Source organism: Mustela nivalis, assembly GCF_964662115.1.
Source record: "Mustela nivalis genome assembly, chromosome: 6".
NCBI classification, from domain to species: domain Eukaryota; kingdom Metazoa; phylum Chordata; class Mammalia; order Carnivora; family Mustelidae; genus Mustela; species Mustela nivalis.
The window spans coordinates 123271203-123291792 of NC_139025.1; the positions used below are offsets into that span (position 1 = coordinate 123271203).

General features: G+C 55.9%; 2 protein-coding genes across 2 annotated transcripts; both read right to left on the reverse strand.

Moving 5' to 3' along the window:
* Positions 1 to 659: 659 nt before the first annotated feature.
* Positions 660 to 3149, reverse strand: LOC309866659 (uncharacterized protein; the record flags this gene model as incomplete). The annotated part of the gene is made up of 4 exons (XM_082734450.1): positions 2814 to 3149; positions 2391 to 2435; positions 1146 to 1263; positions 660 to 815 (listed from the first exon to the last, which is right to left on the reverse strand). Exons 1-4 carry the CDS (start codon positions 3053 to 3055, stop codon positions 660 to 662), a joined length of 561 nt encoding a protein of 186 aa, XP_082590576.1. The 5' UTR covers positions 3056 to 3149.
* Positions 3150 to 4085: 936 nt separating this feature from the next.
* LOC309866660 (uncharacterized protein) lies at positions 4086 to 10136 on the reverse strand (the record flags this gene model as incomplete). Its single annotated transcript, XM_082734451.1, has 5 exons — positions 4086 to 4156; positions 4487 to 4604; positions 5732 to 5776; positions 6154 to 6339; positions 10119 to 10136. The coding sequence occupies 5 exons, from the start codon at positions 10134 to 10136 to the stop codon at positions 4086 to 4088; spliced, it is 438 nt and encodes a 145-aa protein (XP_082590577.1).
* Positions 10137 to 20590: the final 10454 nt, after the last annotated feature.

Below are 20590 nucleotides of genomic sequence, written 5' to 3' on the forward strand. Positions count from 1 at the left end.
CCCACGGCTGCCCCAGGGCCGAGCTCTGAATGCCAGGTCACTGTCCACCACTACAGCCAGGCACACCACCGACCTGCTGCCCTGGGCGAGGTACCCGACTCTCGCCGTGCAGCGCCGCTTCGTCAGGACCCGGTCCCGGGTGCTTGAGAGCCTCCGGAGAGAGGCTCCGACCCAATGGCTGCTGGGGCCCGGCACTCGCAGATTCCGCCCCGTAGCCCCGTGGAACCCGGCTGTCTCGCGAGCACAAGGAATCCTCTTGCGCTCTTCGCAAGCAGCCTGGTGGGGTCTCCAATGCCTTGGGCGTCTGCGCTGTGGGGCAGGAGCTCAGGCCTCGTCAGCCCGCGGAAACAAGCCAAGTCCCGGGCCTCGAGCAACACCTTGTGGCAGAAGATCACAGAAGCTTCTGAGACCACAAGTCTCACGTCCACTACGTTCGTAGGCCCACGAGACACGCCCAGATGGGTCAGGGGGCCTCAGGGTCACCTGGGCCTATGGCGGCCACACTGCGCTTTCCAGGTCTTGCCAGCCGCCCGGCCCCACGCTCCCGTTCCCTGTCCCTGGGATGGCTCTAGGGCACCCGCTCCCTGGGAGGTCCACGACGTCTGGACCATGAGGACCGCCACCCCAAGCCCACGGCCTGCTGCAGAGTCACTGCTGGGCTACCCGCTTCTCAAGGCGTCTCGGGCCTCCCTCCGAGCCCAGGGGCTTCCGCTCACCTCTGCTGCATGTCGACACACCGAGGACCTAGCCGGCCAGGCCCGCCGAAGGACACGAGGGGACGAGCATGGCGAAGCCCTGGCTCCCGGGGAGCTGTCCTGGGAAGAGGATTAGGGCGGTGGGCCAGCTTGAGTGCCAGACCACCCCCGTGGGCACGCGCAGAGGCGCCTACGCTCAGGGCCCAACGCGCGGAGACGCTCGAGAGTTCGTTCACCTCTAGCGCCCAACTGCAGCGCGCCCTCAAATGCCCCGAGGGTCTGGGGGATGCTGATCCCCGCACGGTCCCCTGCACTGGGCCTCAGCGTAATCCTATTGAGCATGATTTTTAGGTCATCATCGCTCTTCGAGACCATATGAGTTCTCATCATTGACCCAAGCAAGCCGGGGGCGACGCGTGAGGTCCCTGCCCACCCGGAACCCCTCCTTACCGAGGGAGCGGTCGGGACGGAGCCATGCCCCGGCGATCCGAGACCCGGGCCCTTTGGGCGTGGCTGGGAGAAGCCAGACTTGGTCGTCAAGGCGAGATCCTCCCTGGGGGATGGGGTTCTAAGGACAGAGGGAGAGGCCGGCTGTCAGAACGGCCTGCTCTCTGGCACGTGCCCCATGCGGCCACGATCGGTCACGCCCGAAGCCCTGGCCGCTGCTGGCCAGGCGGGTGGAGGAAAGAACGACCCAAGGCTCGGAGCCCCCGCAAGCAAGGAAATGGGCCCTGGGGAGCCGCTGTACATCCCTGGTCCTCCAGAAACTGTGGAGATCAGGGCCCCTGTGGGAACCACCCCTTGCTAAGAAAGGCCCCCGAACGTGGCCGGGAACACAAGCTTATCGAGTGCTCCCCCGATGCCTCCCGGGCCCCGAGCCAACGGGGGCGGCCCCAGAACTTATTAGGGCCAGGCAGACGCCAAACCCAGATTGGCCCGGCTGCCGTCCGTGCATCCGGGCGCTGGCACCTGCAGCCAACGTTGGCCCCCATGCCCAGACGGTCCACGTCTGGAGAGGGAGTCGCGGGTCATGGTCTCCCACCAGCGGAAGGCAGGGGACCAATGCCCGCCCTGCAACAGGGTCCAGAGTCTGCCCGCGTGGCGGCCCCTCCTCTGGGGGCCTGGCCGGACAGGCTCTCGCCCAATGCCCACTGTGGCCTGGGGCTTGCCCATTCTTGCCCAGGTCCAGCCAAACGATGCTCAATCGGCAGCCCAAGCAAACATGGAGGGTTGTACTTCAGCAGCCTCCCAGGCTCCCAAAGTCCTTGGGAGTCTGGTGCCTAGGGCAGGAGCTCTGCCCGCTCCAGCCCGAAGAAACTTGCTCTGGGGTTGGCTCGAGCAACCGCCACTCGCTGAGGGGGACAGAAGTCCCTGATGCCAAGGGTCTCCCGACCCGTCTCCTCACGGGCGCACAGGACGCAAAGGGAGGTCCAAGGAGGCCTCAGGGCCACGCGCATCTATGGCGGCATCCCCCCGGGATGCAGTCCCGGCCAGTCCCGCGGCCCAACGTTCGCGTTCCCTGCACCTGCGATGGCTCAAGGGAGCCTGATCACGCGCAAGCCAACGCTGTGTGGACAACGGGGGCCTCCAGCCGTAGCTCAGTGGTGGAGCCAGAGCCCGTGCCGTGATTCCGGCCTCGCGGACGACGCCCGTGGCACCTGCCATCTCCCTCCAGGCCCAGAGTCTCCCACTCACCTGTCGTGGCCAACGCCGCGCCGACCACCTGGCGCCCAAGGCCTGCTGCAAGACACAAGGAGACAAGGGTTCTTAAGGCATGGCTCCCAGGGAGCTGTCCAGGGGAGGGGATTCAGTCTCTAGGCCAGGTGCGCTGCCTCCACACATCGAGGGGGCCCTGACGTGCACGGGATTTCCAGGGCAGGAGCAGGGATCCCCGGGGGATCCTTGGCCTCAAGCTCCCAACGGCAGCGCCCCTCCAGGGCCCCGAGGCTCCGGGGGATGCTGACCCCGGCACAGACGCCTGCATTGGGCCTCAGCGTAATCCTATTGAGCATGATTTTTAGGTCATCATCGCTCTTCGAGACCATTTGAGTTCTCATCATTGACCCAAGCAGGTTGGCGGTGATGCGTGCGGTCGCGTCGCCCCCAGAACCTGCTTACCGGGGCTGGGTGGCGGACTGCGCCATGAGCCGGGGTCCTGAGACATTGGACCTGTGGGCAGGGCCGGGCCAGGCAAGACGAGCTGGTGCGGGCGATCTCCCCGCTTGTGGATGCGGTTCTGAGGAGAGACGGAGAGACCAGCTGTCCAAAAGCCCGGGTCTGGGGCACCGGCCAGACGTCCGAGGGCTACCTTTCCCATCGTCCTGGCCGGTGGGGGCCGGGCATACGGCCGACCCACGCATGGCTGATGTGCGAGACGACGGAGCAGGGCCCAGGGCCCCAGCTGCCCTTACCAGGGCATCCCCAAACAAGGGAGATCTAGGCCCCTGTGTCAGCACCACCGTCGGCAGAACGGTCCGTGAACATGGGACGGAGCACAGGCTTTTGACGTGTCCCCGCTGTCTCCCTTGGACGTGAGCCGAGGGGGGCGGTCAGGGCCTTTTGACCAGGACGCCGCCCACCCACCCCTGGTCCCACCTGGGAGCCAAGGATTTGAGCCCCTACCCTGGAAGCCCAAGGTGGCTCTGGCCCACGGCTGCCCCAGGGCCGAGCTCTGAATGCCAGGTCACTGTCCACCACTACGGCCAGGCACACCACCGACCTGCTGCCCTGGGCGAGGTACCCGACTCTCGCCGTGCAGCGCCGCTTCGTCAGGACCCGGTCCCGGGTGCTTGAGAGCCTCCGGAGAGAGGCTCCGACCCAATGGCTGCTGGGGCCCGGCACTCGCAGATTCCGCCCCATAGCCCCGTGGAACCCGGCTGTCTCGCGAGCACAAGGAATCCTCTTGCGCTCTTCGCAAGCAGCCTGGTGGGGTCTCCAACGCCTTGGGCGTCTGCGCTGTGGGGCAGGAGCTCAGGCCTCGTCAGCCCGCGGAAACAAGCCAAGTCCCGGGCCTCGAGCAACACCCCGTGGCAGAAGATCACAGAAGCTTCTGAGACCACAAGTCTCACGTCCACTACGTTCGTAGGCCCACGAGACACGCCCAGATGGGTCAGGGGGCCTCAGGGTCACCTCGGCCTATGGCGGCCACACTGCGCTTTCCAGGTCTTGCCAGCCGCCCGGCCCCACGCTCCCGTTCCCTGTCCCTGGGATGGCTCTAGGGCACCCGCTCCCGGGGAGGTCCACGACGTCTGGACCACGAGGACCGCCACCCCAAGCCCACGGCCTGCTGCAGAGTCACTGCTGGGCTACCCGCTTCTCAAGGCGTCTCGGGCCTCCCTCCGAGCCCAGGGGCTTCCGCTCACCTCTGCTGCATGTCGACACACAGAGGACCTAGCCGGCCAGGCCCGCCGAAGGACACGAGGGGACGAGCATGGCGAAGCCCTGGCTCCCGGGGAGCTGTCCTGGGAAGAGGATTAGGGCGGTGGGCCAGCTTGAGTGCCAGACCACCCCCGTGGGCACGCGCAGAGGCGCCTACGCTCAGGGCCCAACGCGCGGAGACGCTCGAGAGTTCGTTCACCTCTAGCGCCCAACTGCAGCGCGCCCTCAAATGCCCCGAGGGTCTGGGGGATGCTGATCCCCGCACGGTCCCCTGCACTGGGCCTCAGCGTAATCCTATTGAGCATGATTTTTAGGTCATCATCGCTCTTCGAGACCATATGAGTTCTCATCATTGACCCAAGCAAGCCGGGGGCGACGCGTGAGGTCCCTGCCCACCCGGAACCCCTCCTTACCGAGGGAGCGGTCGGGACGGAGCCATGCCCCGGCGATCCGAGACCCGGGCCCTTTGGGCGTGGCTGGGAGAAGCCAGACTTGGTCGTCAAGGCGAGATCCTCCCTGGGGGATGGGGTTCTAAGGACAGAGGGAGAGGCCGGCTGTCAGAACGGCCTGCTCTCTGGCACGTGCCCCATGCGGCCACGATCGGTCATGCCCGAAGCCCTGGCCGCTGCTGGCCAGGCGGGTGGAGGAAAGAACGACCCAAGGCTCGGAGCCCCCGCAAGCAAGGAAATGGGCCCTGGGGAGCCGCTGTACATCCCTGGTCCTCCAGAAACTGTGGAGATCAGGGCCCCTGTGGGAACCACCCCTTGCTAAGAAAGGCCCCCGAACGTGGCCGGGAACACAAGCTTATCGAGTGCTCCCCCGATGCCTCCCGGGCCCCGAGCCAACGGGGGCGGCCCCAGAACTTATTAGGGCCAGGCAGACGCCAAACCCAGATTGGACCGGCTGCCGTCCGTGCATCTGGGCGCTGGCACCTGCAGCCAACGTTGGCCCCCATGCCCAGACGGTCCACGTCTGGAGAGGGAGTCGCGGGTCACGGTCTCCCACCAGCGGAAGGCAGGGGACCAATGCCCGCCCTGCAACAGGGTCCACAGTCTGCCCGCGTGGCGGCCCCTCCTCTGGGGGCCTGGCCGGACAGGCTCTCTCCCAATGCCCACTGTGGCCTGGGGCTCGCCCATTCTTGCCCAGGTACAGCCAAACGATGCTCAATCGGCAGCCCAAGCAAACATCGAGGGCTGTACTTCAGCAGCCTCCCAGGCTCCCAAAGTCCTTGGGAGTCTGGTGCCTAGGGCAGGAGCTCTGCCCGCTCCAGCCCGAAGAAACTTGCTCTGGGTTTGGCTCGAGCAACCGCCACTCGCTGAGGGGGACAGAAGTCCCTGACGCCAAGGGTCTCCCGACCCGTCTCCTCACGGGCGCACAGGACGCAAAGGGAGGTCCAAGGAGGCCTCAGGGCCACGCGCATCTATGGCGGCATCCCCCCGGGATCCAGTCCCGGCCAGTCCCGCGGCCCAACGTTCGCGTTCCCTGCACCTGCGATGGCTCAAGGGAGACTGATCACGCGCAAGCCAACGCTGTGTGGACAACGGGGGCCTCCAGCCGTAGCTCAGTGTTGGAGCCAGAGCCCGTGCCGTGATTCCGGCCTCGCGGTCGACGCCCGTGGCGCCTGCCATCTCCCACCAGGCCCAGAGTCTCCCACTCACCTGTCGTGGCCAACGCCGCGCCGACCACCTGGCGCCCAAGGCCTGCTGCAAGACACAAGGAGACAAGGGTTCCTAAGGCATGGCTCCCAGGGAGCTGTCCAGGGGAGGGGATTCAGTCTCTAGGCCAGGTGCGCTGCCTCCACACCTCGAGGGGGCCCTGACGGGCACGGGCTTTCCAGGGCAGGAGCAGGGATCCCCGGGGGATCCTTGGCCTCAAGCTCCCAACGGCAGCGCCCCTCCAGGGCCCCGAGGCTCCGGGGGATGCTGACCCCGGCACAGACGCCTGCATTGGGCCTCAGCGTAATCCTATTGAGCATGATTTTTAGGTCATCATCGCTCTCGAGACCATTTGAGTTCTCATCATTGACCCAAGCAGGTTGGCGGCGATGCGTGCGGTCGCGTCGCCCCCAGAACCTGCTTACCGGGGCTGGGTGGCGGACTGCGCCATGAGCCGGGGTCCTGAGACATTGGACCTGTGGGCAGGGCCGGGCCAGGCAAGACGAGCTGGTGCGGGCGATCTCCCCGCTTGTGGATGCGGTTCTGAGGAGAGACGGAGAGACCAGCTGTCCAAAAGCCCGGGTCCGGGGCACCGGCCAGACGTCCGAGGGCTACCTTTCCCAACGTCCTGGCCGGTGGGGGCCGGGCATACGGCCGACCCACGCATGGCTGATGGGCGAGACGACCGAGCACGGACCTGGGCCCCAGCTGCCCTTACCAGGGCATCACCAAACAAGGGAGATCTAGGCCCCTGTGTCAGCACCACCGTCGGCAGAATGGTCCGTGAACATGGGACGGATCACAGGGTTTTGACGTGTCCCCGCTCTCTCCCTTGGACGTGAGCCGAGGGAAGCGGTCAGGGCCTTTTGACCAGGACGCCGCCCACCCACCCCTGGTCCCACCTGGGAGCCAAGGATTTGAGCCCCTACCCTGGAAGCCCAAGGTGGCTCTGGCCCACGGCTGCCCCAGGGCCGAGCTCTGAATGCCAGGTCACTGTCCACCACTACGGCCAGGCACACCACCGACCTGCTGCCCTGGGCGAGGTACCCGACTCTCGCCGTGCAGCGCCGCTTCGTCAGGACCCGGTCCCGGGTGCTTGATAGCCTCCGGAGAGAGGCTCCGACCCAATGGCTGCTGGGGCCCGGCACTCGCAGATATCGCCCCGTAGCCCCGTGGAACCCGGCTGTCTCGCGAGCACAAGGAATCCTCTTGCGCTCTTCGCAAGCAGCCTGGTGGGGTCTCCAACGCCTTGGGCGTCTGCTCAGTGGGGCAGGAGCTCAGGCCTCGTCAGCCCGCGGAAACAAGCCAAGTCCCGGGCCTCGAGCAACACCCCGTGGCAGAAGATCACAGAAGCTTCTGAGACCACAAGTCTCACGTCCACTACGTTCGTAGGCCCACGAGAAACGCCCAGATGGGTCAGGGGGCCTCAGGGTCACCTGGGCCTATGGCGGCCCGGCCACACTGCGCTTTCCAGGTCTTCCCGCCGCCCGGCCCCACGCTCCCGTTCCCTGTCCCTGGGATGGCTCTAGGGCACCCGCTCCCGGGGAGGTCCACGACGTCTGGACCACGAGGACCGCCACCCCAAGCCCACAGCCTGCTGCAGAGTCACTGCTGGGCTACCCACTTCTCAAGGCGTCTCGGGCCTCCCTCCGAGCCCAGGGGCTTCCGCTCACCTCTGCTGCATGTCGACACACCGAGGACCTAACCGGCCAGGCCCGCCGAAGGACACGAGGGGACGAGCATGGCGAAGCCCTGGCTCCCGGGGAGCTGTCCTGGGAAGAGGATTAGGGCGGTGGGCCAGCGTGAGTGCCAGAACACCCCCGTGGGCACGCGCAGAGGCGCCAACGCTCTGGGCCCAACGCGCGGAGACGCTCGAGAGTTCATTCACCTCTAGCGCCCAACTGCAGCGCGCCCTCAAATGCCCCGAGGGTCTGGGGGATGCTGATCCCCGCACGGTCCCCTGCACTGGGCCTCAGCGTAATCCTATTGAGCATGATTTTTAGGTCATCATCGCTCTTCAAGACCATATGAGTTCTCATCATTGACCCAAGCAAGCCGGGGGCGACGCCTGAGGTCCCTGCCCACCCGGAACCCCTCCTTACCGAGGGAGCGGTCGGGACGGAGCCTTGCCCCGGCGATCCGAGACCCGGGCCCTTTGGGCGTGGCTGGGAGAAGCCAGACTTGGTCGTCAAGGCGAGATCCTCCCTGGGGGATGGGGTTCTAAGGACAGAGGGAGAGGCCGGCTGTCAGAACGGCCTGCTCTCTGTCACGTGCCCCATGAGGCCACGATCGGTCACGCCCGAAGCCCTGGCCGCTGCTGGCCAGGCGGGTGGAGGAAAGAACGACCCAAGGCTCGGAGCCCCCGCAAGCAAGGAAATGGGCCCTGGGGAGCCGCTGTACATCCCTGGTCCTCCAGAAACTGTGGAGATCAGGGCCCCTGTGGGAACCACCCCTTGCTAAGAAAGGCCCCTGAACGTGGCCGGGAACACAAGCTTATCGAGTGCTCCCCCGATGCCTCCCGGGCCCCGAGCCAACGGGGGCGGCCCCAGAACTTATTAGGGCCAGGCAGACGCCAACCCCAGATTGGCCCGGCTGCCGTCCGTGCATCCGGGCGCTGGCACCTGCAGCCAACGTTGGCCCCCATGCCCAGACGGTCCACGTCTGGAGAGGGAGTCGCGGGTCACGGTCTCCCAACAGCGGAAGGCAGGGGACCAATGCCCGCCCTGCAACAGGGTCCACAGTCTGCCCGCGTGGCGGCCCCTCCTCTGGGGGCCTGGCCGGACAGGCTCTCACCCAATGCCCACTGTGGCCTGGGGCTCGCCCATTCTTGCCCAGGTCCAGCACAACGATGCTCAATCGGCAGCCCAAGCAAACATCGAGGGCTGTACTTCAGCAGCCTCCCAGGCTCCCAAAGTCCTTGGGAGTCTGGTGCCTAGGGCAGGAGCTCTGCCCGCTCCAGCCCGAAGAAACATGTGCTGGGGTTGGCTCGAGCAACCGCCACTCGCTGAGGGGGACAGAAGTCCCTTACGCCAAGGGTCACCCGACCCGTCTCCTCACGGGCGCACAGGACGCAAAGGGATGTCCAAGGAGGCCTCAGGGCCACGCACATCTATGGCGGCATCCCCCCGGGATCCAGTCCCGGCCAGTCCCGCGGCCCAACGTTCGCGTTCCCTGCACCTGCGATGGCTCAAGGGAGCCTGATCACGCGCAAGCCAACGCTGTGTGGACAACGGGGGCCTCCAGCCGTAGCTCAGTGGTGGAGCCAGAGCCCGTGCCGTGATTCCGGCCTCGCGGACGACGCCCGGGGCGCCTGCCATCTCCCTCCAGGCCCAGAGTCTCCCACTCACCTGTCGTGGCCAACGCCGCGCCGACCACCTGGCGCCCAAGGCCTGCTGCAAGACACAAGGAGACAAGGGTTCCTAAGGCATGGCTCCCAGGGAGCTGTCCAGGGGAGGGGATTCAGTCTCTAGGCCAGGTGCGCTGCCTCCACACCTCGAGGGGGCCCTGACGTGCACGGGCTTTCCAGGGCAGGAGCAGGGATCCCCGGGGGATCTTTGGCCTCAAGCTCCCAACGGCAGCGCCCCTCCAGGGCCCCGAGGCTCCGGGGGATGCTGACCCCGGCACAGACGCCTGCATTGGGCCTCAGCGTAATCCTATTGAGCATGATTTTTAGGTCATCATCGCTCTTCGAGACCATTTGAGTTCTCATCATTGACCCAAGCAGGTTGGCGGCGATGCGTGCGGTCGCGTCGCCCCCAGAACCTGCTTACCGGGGCTGGGTGGCGGACTGCGCCATGAGCCGGGGTCCTGAGACATTGGACCTGTGGGCAGGGCCGGGCCAGGCAAGACGAGCTGGTGCGGGCGATCTCCCCGCTTGTGGATGCGATTCTGAGGAGAGAAGGAGAGACCAGCTGTCCAAAAGCCCGGGTCCGGGGCACCGGCCAGACGTCCGAGGGCTACCTTTCCCAACGTCCTGGCCGGTGGGGGCCGGGCATACGACCGACCCACGCATGGCTGATGGGCGAGACGACCGAGCAGGGACCAGGGCCCCAGCTGCCCTTACCAGGGCATCCCCAACAAGGGAGATCTAGGCCCCTGTGTCAGCACCACCGTCGGCAGAACGGTCCGTGAACATGGCACGGAGCACAGGGTTGTGACGTGTCCCCGCTGTCTCCCTTCGACGTGAGCGAGGGGGACGGTCAGGGCCTTTTGACCAGGACGCCGCCCACCCACCCCTGGTCCCACCTGGGAGCCAAGGATTTGAGCCCCTACCTTGGAAGCCCAAGGTGGCTCTGGCCCACGGCTGCCCCAGGGCCGAGCTCTGAATGCCAGGTCACTGTCCACCACTACGGCCAGGCACACCACCGACCTGCTGCCCTGGGCGAGGTACCCGACTCTTGCCGTGCATCGCCGCTTCGTCAGGACCTGGTCCCGGGTGCTTGAGAGCCTCCGGAGAGAGGCTCCGACCCAATGGCTGCTGGGGCCCCGCACTCACAGATTCCGCCCCGTAGACCCGTGGAACCCGGCTGTCTCGCGAGCACAAGGAATCCTCTTGCGCTCTTCGCAAGCAGCCTGGTGGGGTCTCCAACGCCTTGGGCGTCTGTGCTGTGGGGCAGGAGCTCAGGCCTCGTCAGCCCGCGGAAACAAGCCAAGTCCCGGGCCTCGAGCAACACCCCATGGCAGAAGATCACAGAAGCTTCTGAGACCACAAGTCTCACGTCCACTACGTTCGTAGGCCCACGAGACACGCCCAGATGGGTCAGGGGGCCTCAGGGTCACCTGGGCCTATGGCGGCCACACTGCGCTTTCCAGGTCTTGCCAGCCGCCCGGCCCCACGCTCCCGTTCCCTGTCCCTGGGATGGCTCTAGGGCACCCGCTCCCGGGGAGGTCCACGACGTCTGGACCACGAGGACCGCCACCCCAAGCCCACGGCCTGCTGCAGAGTCACTGCTGGGCTACCCGCTTCTCAAGGCGTCTCGGGCCTCCCTCCGAGCCCAGGGGCTTCCGCTCACCTCTGCTGCATGTCGACACACCGATGATCTAGCCGGCCAGGCCCGCCGAAAGACACGAGGGGACGAGCATGGCGAAGCCCTGGCTCCCGGGGAGCTTTCCTGGGAAGAAGTTTAGGGCGGTGGGCCAGCTTGAGTGCCAGAACACCCCCGTGGGCACGCACAGAGACGCCTACGCTCCGGGCCCAACGCGCGGAGCCGCTCGAGAGTTTGTTCACCTCAGGCGCCCAACTGCAGCGCGCCCTCAAATGCCCCGAGGGTCTGGGGGATGCTGATCCCCGCACAGTCCCCTGCACTGGGCCTCAGCGTAATCCTATTGAGCATGATTTTTAGGTCATCATCGCTCTTCGAGACCATATGAGTTCTCATCATTGACCCAAGCAAGCCGGGGGCGACGCGTGAGGTCCCTGCCCACCCGGATCCCCTCCTTACCGAGGGAGCGGTCGGGACGGAGCCATGCCCCGGCGATCCGAGACCCGGGCCCTTTGGGCGTGGCTGGGAGAAGCCAGACTTGGTCGTCAAGGCGAGATCCTCCCTGGGGGATGGGGTTCTAAGGACAGAGGGAGAGGCCGGCTGTCAGAACGGCCTGCTCTCTGGCACGTGCCCCATGCGGCCACGATTGGTCACGCCCGAAGCCCTGGCCGCTGCTGGCCAGGCGGGTGGAGGAAAGAACGACCCAAGGCTCGGAGCTCCCGCAAGCAAGGAAAAGGGCCCTGGGGAGCCACTGTACATCCCTGGTCCTCCAGAAACTGTGGAGATCAGGGCCCCTGTGGGAACCACCCCTTGCTAAGAAAGGCCCCCGAACGTGGCCGGGAACACAAGCTTATCGAGTGCTCCCCCGATGCCTCCCGGGCCCCGAGCCAACGGGGGCGGCCCCAGAACTTATTAGGGCCAGGCAGACGCCAAACCCAGATTGGCCCGGCTGCCGTCCGTGCATCCGGGCGCTGGCACTCGCAGCCAACGTTGGCCCCCATGCCCAGACGGTCCACGTCTGGAGAGGGAGTCGCGGGTCACGGTCTCCCACCAGCGGAAGGCAGGGGACCAATGCCCGTCCTGCAACAGGGTCCAGAGTCTGCCCGCGTGGCGGCCCCTCCTCTGGGGGCCTGGCCGGACAGGCTCTCGCCCATTGCCCACTGTGGCCTGGGACTCGCCCATTCTTGCCCAGGTCCAGCCAAACGATGCTCAATCGGCAGCCCAAGCAAACATCGAGGGCTGTACTTCAGCAGCCTCCCAGGCTCCCAAAGTCCTTGGGAGTCTGGTGCCTAGGGCAGGAGCTCTGCCCGCTCCAGCCCGAAGAAACATGCTCTGGGGTTGGCTCGAGCAACCGCCACTCGCTGAGGGGGACAGAAGTCCCTGACGCCAAGGGTCTCCCGACCCGTTTCCTCACGGTTGCACCGGACAGAAAGGGAGGTCCAAGGAGGCCTCATGGCCACGCGCATCTATGGCGGCATCCCCCCGGGATCCAGTCCCGGCCAGTCCCGTGGCCCAACGTTCACGTTCCCTCACCTGGGATGGCTCAAGGGAGCCTGATCACGGGCAAGCCAACGCTGTGTGGACAACGTGCGCCTCCAGCCGTAGCTCAGTGGTGGAGCCAGAGCCCTTGCCGTGATTCTTGCGTCACGGGCGACGCCATGGCGCCTGCCATTTCCCACCAGGCCCAGAGTGTCCCACTCACCTGTCGTGGCCTACGCTGCACTTACCACCTTGTGCCCTAGGCCTGCTGCAAGACACAAGGAGACAATGTTTCCTAAGGCGTGGCACCCAAGGAGGTGTCCTGAGAGAGGGATTGGTTTTCCAGGTGGCATGTCTCAACAACTCGAGTGGTCCCCTGATGTGCACAGACATTCCAGGGCTGTAGCCGATAGCCCCTGGAGATCATTCTCCTCAAGCCCCCAACTGCAGCACCCTTGCAGGTTCCCGAGGGTCTGGGGGATGCTGCTCTTGGCACAGAGTCCTCGTTTGGGCTCTGTGTAATCCGATTGAGCATGATTTTTAGGTCTTCTTTTCCTTTGCGACCATATTAGTTCTTTTCTTTGGCCCAGGATTGCCAGGGCAATAAGTGAGGTCCCTTTGCATCCAGAACCTGTTTACTGTGGGTGCTTTTTACAGAATGCCATGCCCTCAGTACTGGAGACGTTGTTCCTTCTGGTTTGGTGCCAAAGTAGAATTGTATTTCAGGGCTAGGATCCTTGGCTTGGACATGGGTTTAAGGAGAGACTGATATACCACACGCCCCCTGGGTCCATAAGGAGTACAGTTTCCAGGGTCACCGATGCTTATTCTTGGACAAGCCTGCCTGATGGAATGCAGGGCTCCCTCCTGATATTACTATTGCTGGGTCAGGCTTTAGAACATGACCAGGCACTCTAAGTTCTTGAGTACTCTCCCCTATCTCTGCATGTTTCTCAAGGGAAGGGTGCCAGCTCTGCTAGTTTGGGTGTACTGTCACCTTCCCATGGATTGGGCTATCTCTGGTCCAGAACCAGGCCTTGACCAAAGTTTGCCCAGGCACCCATGTTCTCCATCCCTGAGGAAAGAATCTCTGGCCACTCTGGCCACTATACACCATAAGAATAATTTATAGTGTCCATGGCTTGCCCTGGACAATGGTCTCGACTCTCACCCTGTTGCACTACTTCTCCAGAAACACATTCTGAAGTATTAATGGCCTGGGCCAGAGGCTCAGGCCCGATGCCGGCTATCATCTGGGACTCACTGTTTCCTCCCCAAGGTCTGGTAGAACCTTTCTGTCTCATGAGCACAAGGAATCAGTAAGAGGTGTGTTAAACAGGTTTACAGTGTCCCAAACTGTTTGAGAGTCAGTTGCAAGTGACAGGGGGTCTGACCTTTCCACTGCTGGGAAGCATGGGAAAGGGTGGGGCTTGAGTAACCACCTGTAGCTGAAGGAGACAGAGGCCTCTGATCCCAAGGGCCCACGCCCACCATCCAGAGGCCCATGGCCCACACCTGTAGACATCAGTAGCCCTCAGGTGTACACAGGCCTATGACATCATTCCCACCCTTTTGAGTTTATGTCTTTGACTCGCCAACATTTCACTTCCTCTGCACATGGGATAGCTCAAGGGCATGTGTTCATGAGAAAGCCAATGCCATTTGGAAAATGAGTGCTCCTACCATAGGCCAATGCCATTATCTGAGCCAATGTCCTGATGTGGGCTCCCTGAACCCACCACAATGGCATCTGTGGTTTCTCTCTAAGCCAAAGACTTCCACTCACCTCTCTTGGTTGAGGTTGTGATGAGGAACTGGCTACCAAGGCCTGCTAATGACTCAAGGAGAACAGGGTTGCTAAGCCAGGTTCCCTAGGAGTTGTCCTGGTAGGAGAAATGTGGTGGTAGGCCAGGCCAAATGCATGAACACCTCATGGGCACCTGGAGGCCCACGGGTAAACCAGGGTCACAGTGGGGAGTCTCAAGTGATCATTTGCCTCAAGCCCCCAACTGCAGTGCTCCCCTAGGGCCCCAAGGATCTCAAGGATGCTGACCCTTACATGGTCCCCTGCATTGGGTCTCAGCATAATCCTATTGAGCATGATTTTTGGTCATCATCACTCTCATTGAGACAATGAGAGCTCTCATCATTGACCCAACTAAGCCAGTGGTGACACATGAGTTTGCTGCCCACAAGAACCTGCTTACCGGTTGGTATTACTATAGATCTGCATGCCCCATGGCTCAGGAGACTTTTGACCTCTTGGAGGGGCTGAGCCAAGCAAGACTTGGCCCTAAGTGTGGGAATCCTCTACTGGGACAGGTTCTAAGGAGAGAGTGATTGGCCAGCTGTCAAAATGCCCTGCTCCAGGGCACCTGCCTGCAGCCAGGAGCTGCCATCCTGAAGGCCTGGCAGGGAGTTTCCAGGCCTGAGGCTTACCCGCATACTACATGGGACTGAAAGGAAGGAACAGGGTACAGGAGCACCAATGCCCATCCCTGGGCAGCTCAAAACAACAGAGCACATGGCTCCCATGGGAGCCTAGCCTTGCTGAGGCAGGCCCCACTATGTGGTCCAGTACACAGAGCTCTTGTAAGGTCCCTGGAGAAAGGAATAGGTCAGCTGTCAAAGCTCACTGCTCCGGGGATCCTGCCATGTGGCCATGATTTGCCATTCCTCAACCTTTGATGCCTTTAGCATGACCTTTGGTCAGCCTTGATAACCCTGGATACCTAAGTGAAGAATAGAATTCCTGAAAACCTATGCCTTTTCTTTTATCTCCTATGAATTGGACTTATTTCTCCACTGTGGAATTCATGTCTTGGTAATTCTGAACTGTGGAATTCATGTCTTGGTAATGCACCACCACTCAGTGGCACACTGGCTTCTTAAATTTACATTTTATGGGAATAATTTGCTTGGTCTTAGATTTGGTAGCCCTAGTTTTTTTGGTCTGTCCTTGGACTTTGCATTGAATATGCCCCCTGTGACATTCATGTCTGTACACTGTGCTCTTGTGACCATGGTTTTATAGGGCATCCAGCATCGTGGAAATTCTTCCTTGCTCACCTCTACAAAGCAGAATGCCAGGCTTACTACAGAGCCTGATGCCCAGGTATGCAAGATTTTGTGCCTCTTCCTGGAGTTTGGTAGTCCTGCTCTTGTATGAGTGTGCTCATTTTCTTTCTGGTCAGAAGTAATCTGCATAATGAGAAGTAAGATAATTGTCAGAACATTTCCATCTGCATTAATTTTTATGTTTTTTTCTTTATCTTTAGTACATGAATATGTTCAGAATAAGTGAACCAATGGATGTATAATTACAATGTTGTATTATAGAGGGCACTGATTGCATGGAGCACTGGGTGTGGTGAAAAAATAATGAATATTGTTTTTCTGAAAATAAATAAATTGAAAATATTTTTTAAAAACAGCAAAAAAATACAGTGTTGTAGCAAATCCATATATATCTACTTTCTTAAAAACAGGGTAAGTTGGTCCCTAGTGTTTGTTTATGTGCATATATCTATCTATATCTTTATCTCTATCCATCTATAACTATATAGTGTCATAAATAGACCTAGTTGTTCTGATTCAGTATTTAAACTGTTTGCATTTTTAATGATTTTACGTCTTAGGAACACTAATTTTTAGTTTCAATTTCGCTTTTCTCCTACAATAATTTAATATATTCCAGAAACTCTTACAAAATGTCATTGTGACTTTATATGTAATTGTCTTACAGTAAAACACATTTCCCTTCATTATACTTGTTCCTCATATCAAGTAAACTTTCAGTCCATTTTTCAAAAGCCATGTTTCTTTTCTTAGTATTGTCCTTCCATATCCTGATAACAGCATTTAAAATGTGATTCATATACCCTACCATATCGATGCACAGGTGAACTTATGTGATCAAGGAAACATGAGGTCATGAGGGAATTGCTTTAATATCCCGAAGAACTTTCTTATTTATTTCTACAAAATTACATTTGAAATAGTTTTTGTATTCCTGTTTGTTTCCTTCTTTAAGACATACATTTTCCCCAAATAAGTTTTCTAGGTACTTTGGGCACTGGTGCCCTTATTGGGTAAAACTTATTTGGTGGGAGTTCCTATTATGAACAACTGACAATACCAAGAGCTCACAATTTTTTTTTGTTTCTTTTTATTTAAATTCAGTTAGCCAACATATAGTGTATCATAGTTTTGGATGTAGAGCTTAGAAATTCACCAGTGCTCCTCACATCTCATGTCCTTCTTAATGCCCATCACCCAATTACCCCATCCCCCACCCACCTCCTCTCCAGCAACCATGTTTGTTTTCCTATAGCTCTGAGTCTTTCATGTGTATTCCCCATCATTTCTTCCCATCAGTCTTCCCTCATTTCCCCTATCATCTTCTGTGCTGTTTCTTACATTCCACATATGAGTGAAACCATATGATAATTGTCTTTTTCTGATTGACTTATTTCACTTGGCCCAATACTCTCCAGTTCCATTAATGTCAATGTAAATGGTAATATTTCATACTTTTTGATGGCTGGGTATTTTCTTAAATTGTCATAAGAAGTTTCATCAATCCAGTGGAGTCATAAGTTAGCTATCTGAATTCTTTTCAATGTCATCCAACTGAGATCCATGGGACGAATTTTTGCATCTCACCATTTGACCACCATGGATGTCAAACTTTTCTAGAAGATATCTGAGACTCAAGTGCAGACTCTTGCTGTTGTCATTTCTGAGCTGTATTTGATGTATTTTCCTCAACCTGGACATATACTGACTTGTGTCATGTTTTCCAGTGATCAAGGACAGATATCTTCCTCTGCTATCCTACACATTTCTTTGAAATTAAGAAAGTTACACTTTCCAGAGATTCCCTCATGTCAGGATGACACAGAAAGAAATAAACCCTCTATTATTTAGTTTTCTGGAAGGAGTCAAATACATTTATTGCCTTTACATGGGCTTCCTTTATTGCTCTAGTTTTTGTGTCCTGTATCTATAATCATATGCATCAACTCACCTCGTGTCTTATGACAACAATTGCTTGAGTGTTCAACTGAAGACACAATGAGGGGAAAAGGTATAGAAATGTTCTGAATGGAGGATCCCTTGAGGAAACATGGATCATGTAATAAAGTCTAAAATATGAACATTTGTTAGGTACATGGAATCTTATGAACATGGCATAGCAGAAGGGATTGCCTTGAGGTTATCTCAAGTCTGAAATTCCATTATTTCCCCAGTGATAATGCATAAATGAATGAATGAAATATTAAGAAATTTATAAACTAATTAATTAATTAATACCTGAAGAAATAAATTCAAATTTACTTTATGAAAATGCTGAGCACTATTTATTCACCATAAAGGAGAAGTCCTTTTTTATAAACAAGCTTCTAGATTGGAAAAACAGTCAAGTTGTGTCTGGTAAAATCAAGATTGCTATTGTCCATTTTTTGTCTACACAGCAGTAGTGGTATGTGGATAATTGGGCTTGATTATTGACCATGAACACCCATAAAATGACTTTGTAAAATTATGTAGAATTAGTTTTATGGTGTCTTGAAAATGTGTTCACTGCCCATCACTGAGGTAAAACCTTGTATGAGGCATTTTAGGTCATGGCTGAATATACATTATTTTTGTTCTGACTCCTCTTTCATGTTCTTACCAACATCTTGAAATCAGCAATGTAGATTTTTTCTTTGTAATATATATCTTTATTTCTGTACTTGGGCAAATAATATCTCATGATGTAGGTGATAACATGGCTCCAAAAATCTCAATGTCAGATATATAAGTACTTCCAAGTTGTTTTTGTTTTTCTTTATTGTGTCATCTTCTAAAAGATTTGTGTCTTGAGAAGAAGAACTTCAAATATGAAGTTAATGTTTCATTTGGCAAAGCTAAACAGATTAATGGGCCAATTGGGAAAAACTGGCATCACCAATAGCCCACAATTCCTTACAACAACATTTCAAAGACCTAATAATCCTTGTGGACTACCACATACTTATCTGAATACTCAAGTGTCTTTTAGCCAAGACCCATCTCTAGATGCCATGGGCATGATCCTTCCTTAGAGGAATTTGTTTTGAGTATACGATGAAGATGCCAGCAGTGATTATCCCTTCAGTATATTAGAGTTAATTTTCAACCTGTGCACAGACAGATAGTAACATTTCTTAGGGATGAGGGGCTGGGTAGTGAAGGAAATATTTCCTCCATTTGGAGAATGATCCATTTCAGGTATAACTAAAATGTTTCCAGCGATGCTATCTCAGTTGCCTGACTCCCAGACAGAAATCAAACATCTATAGCACTTAGCGTTCTGAAAGTAGTCACTTATTTGTCTTCTTAAGTCAGACCTCTTGTATAGTCTAATTTTCTGTGTCACCTATATCTATGATCAAACACATCCACTCAGTTTGAATTTTAATGCAGCAGTTAAATTCTTTCCAGAACTTCCAAATGAATAACATGATGAGAAAACTATAGCTAAGGACCAGGCTTGAGGACGGCGCTCTGTAACTAAATATGGCTCACTGAATATAGCCTAAACTTGAGGATGTGTTGTGGTCATGAAACCAATAAAGAAGATTCCCTGTAGGTACTTGTTGCCTGAAAACCAAAAATCCATTACTCTAGAAAGGAAATATATGGCTATTCAACCTTTTGTTTTGACATTACTGACTTCATTGTGCCTCAATATAAAATTATTGAGCATGATTTTCAGGTCATCATTTCTCTAGAAGATAAAATGTGTTCTCATCTTCAATCCAACTATGGCACTATCTGTCAAATTACACACTTTGACTTGTATATGCTCATCAGTGATAGATTTTGCAATTTGTGATGCCAGAATACACATGACTTATACCATATGCCATCATGAACACATGGCTGACATAGGTTCATTCTGTGGCAACAGCCAAACAAGGATCTTTTTTTTAAGAGTCATTTTCTGTGTGGACAGTTGTAAGACCTATTATAAAATGTTTTACTACATTTCTCAGGGTCTCATGATTTATCCATACTCTACATTAAGCAATTATAATCATTTCTGGAAAAAAATGACTTCTTACAGAGTTGATGCAACTTTCATTCACCAAGCAGAGAAAGGACAACATATACAGGTTTCTTAAGTTTGGATAAACATTCAAATGGTGTTTGTAGACATGGGAGAGATTCATTGGTCAATTTTATTCTATCCAATATAGTTCATGATTTATTACATATAAACTCAAATAAAATCTTACTCTTTCAGCCATATGAAACTCTGGATCTAGAAATCAGGTGTCAGGACACATGAAATTATGATCACTTTATGAATCTTTTGGAACCATGTAAGGAACTTTTCATATCATGGGCAATAACCTGTTGTATTATGTTGTAAGTCCTCTTCAGTGTCTTACAATCTTGACAAAAACAGAATAAATGAAAATATAATAATTAGTGTAAATATATACACTTTTATATTTAGACCAAAGAAACTCACAAAATGGAGTAGGAACCATAGCTCTGAAATATTCTCATATACTTTAAATAAACTTTCAGTAAAAAAAAGTAATGTTTTTTTCACTTATTATCAGGAAAATACAAATAAAAATCAGGATGGGATACCACTTCACACCTATCAGAATGGCTAAAATTAACAATATGGGAAACAACAAATTTTGGTGAGGATACAGAAAAGGAGTAACTCTCTTAACACTGTTGATGGGAATGAAAACTGGTGCAATCACTCTGGAAAACAGTATGGAGCTTCCTTAAAAAGGTAAAATGGAACTACTACCCTATAATGCAGCAATTACACCACTGGTTATTTACCTAAAGGATGAAAATAATACTCTTTTGAAGGGGCAAAAGCATCCCAGTGTTTATAGCAGCACTATCAACAATAGCCAAATTATGGAAAGAGCCCAAACCTCCACTGACTGGTAAATGGATGGTAAAGATGTGGTATGATATGTTCCATGGATTATTACTCAGCCATCAAAAAAGAATGAAAATCTTGCCATTTGCAATGATCTGGATGTTGCTATATTGTATTATGTTAAAACAATTCAGTCAGAGAAAGGCAAATACTATATAATTTCATTCATATGTGAGTAAGAAACAAAACAGGTGAACACGGAGAAGGGGAAAAGAGACAGAAGGAAATCATAAGAGATTCTTAGCTATAGAGAACAACTGAGGGTTGCTGTAGGGCAGATGGGCAGGGGGCAAGGTAATTGGGTGATGAACATTAAGGAGGGGACTTATAATAAATACTGTTATATACAAACGATGACCCACTAAATTCTACCCCTGAAACTAATACTATACTGTATGTGAATTAACTTGAGTTTAAATAGAATATTGAGGAGTGACAAGGCAAGATGGCAGAGGA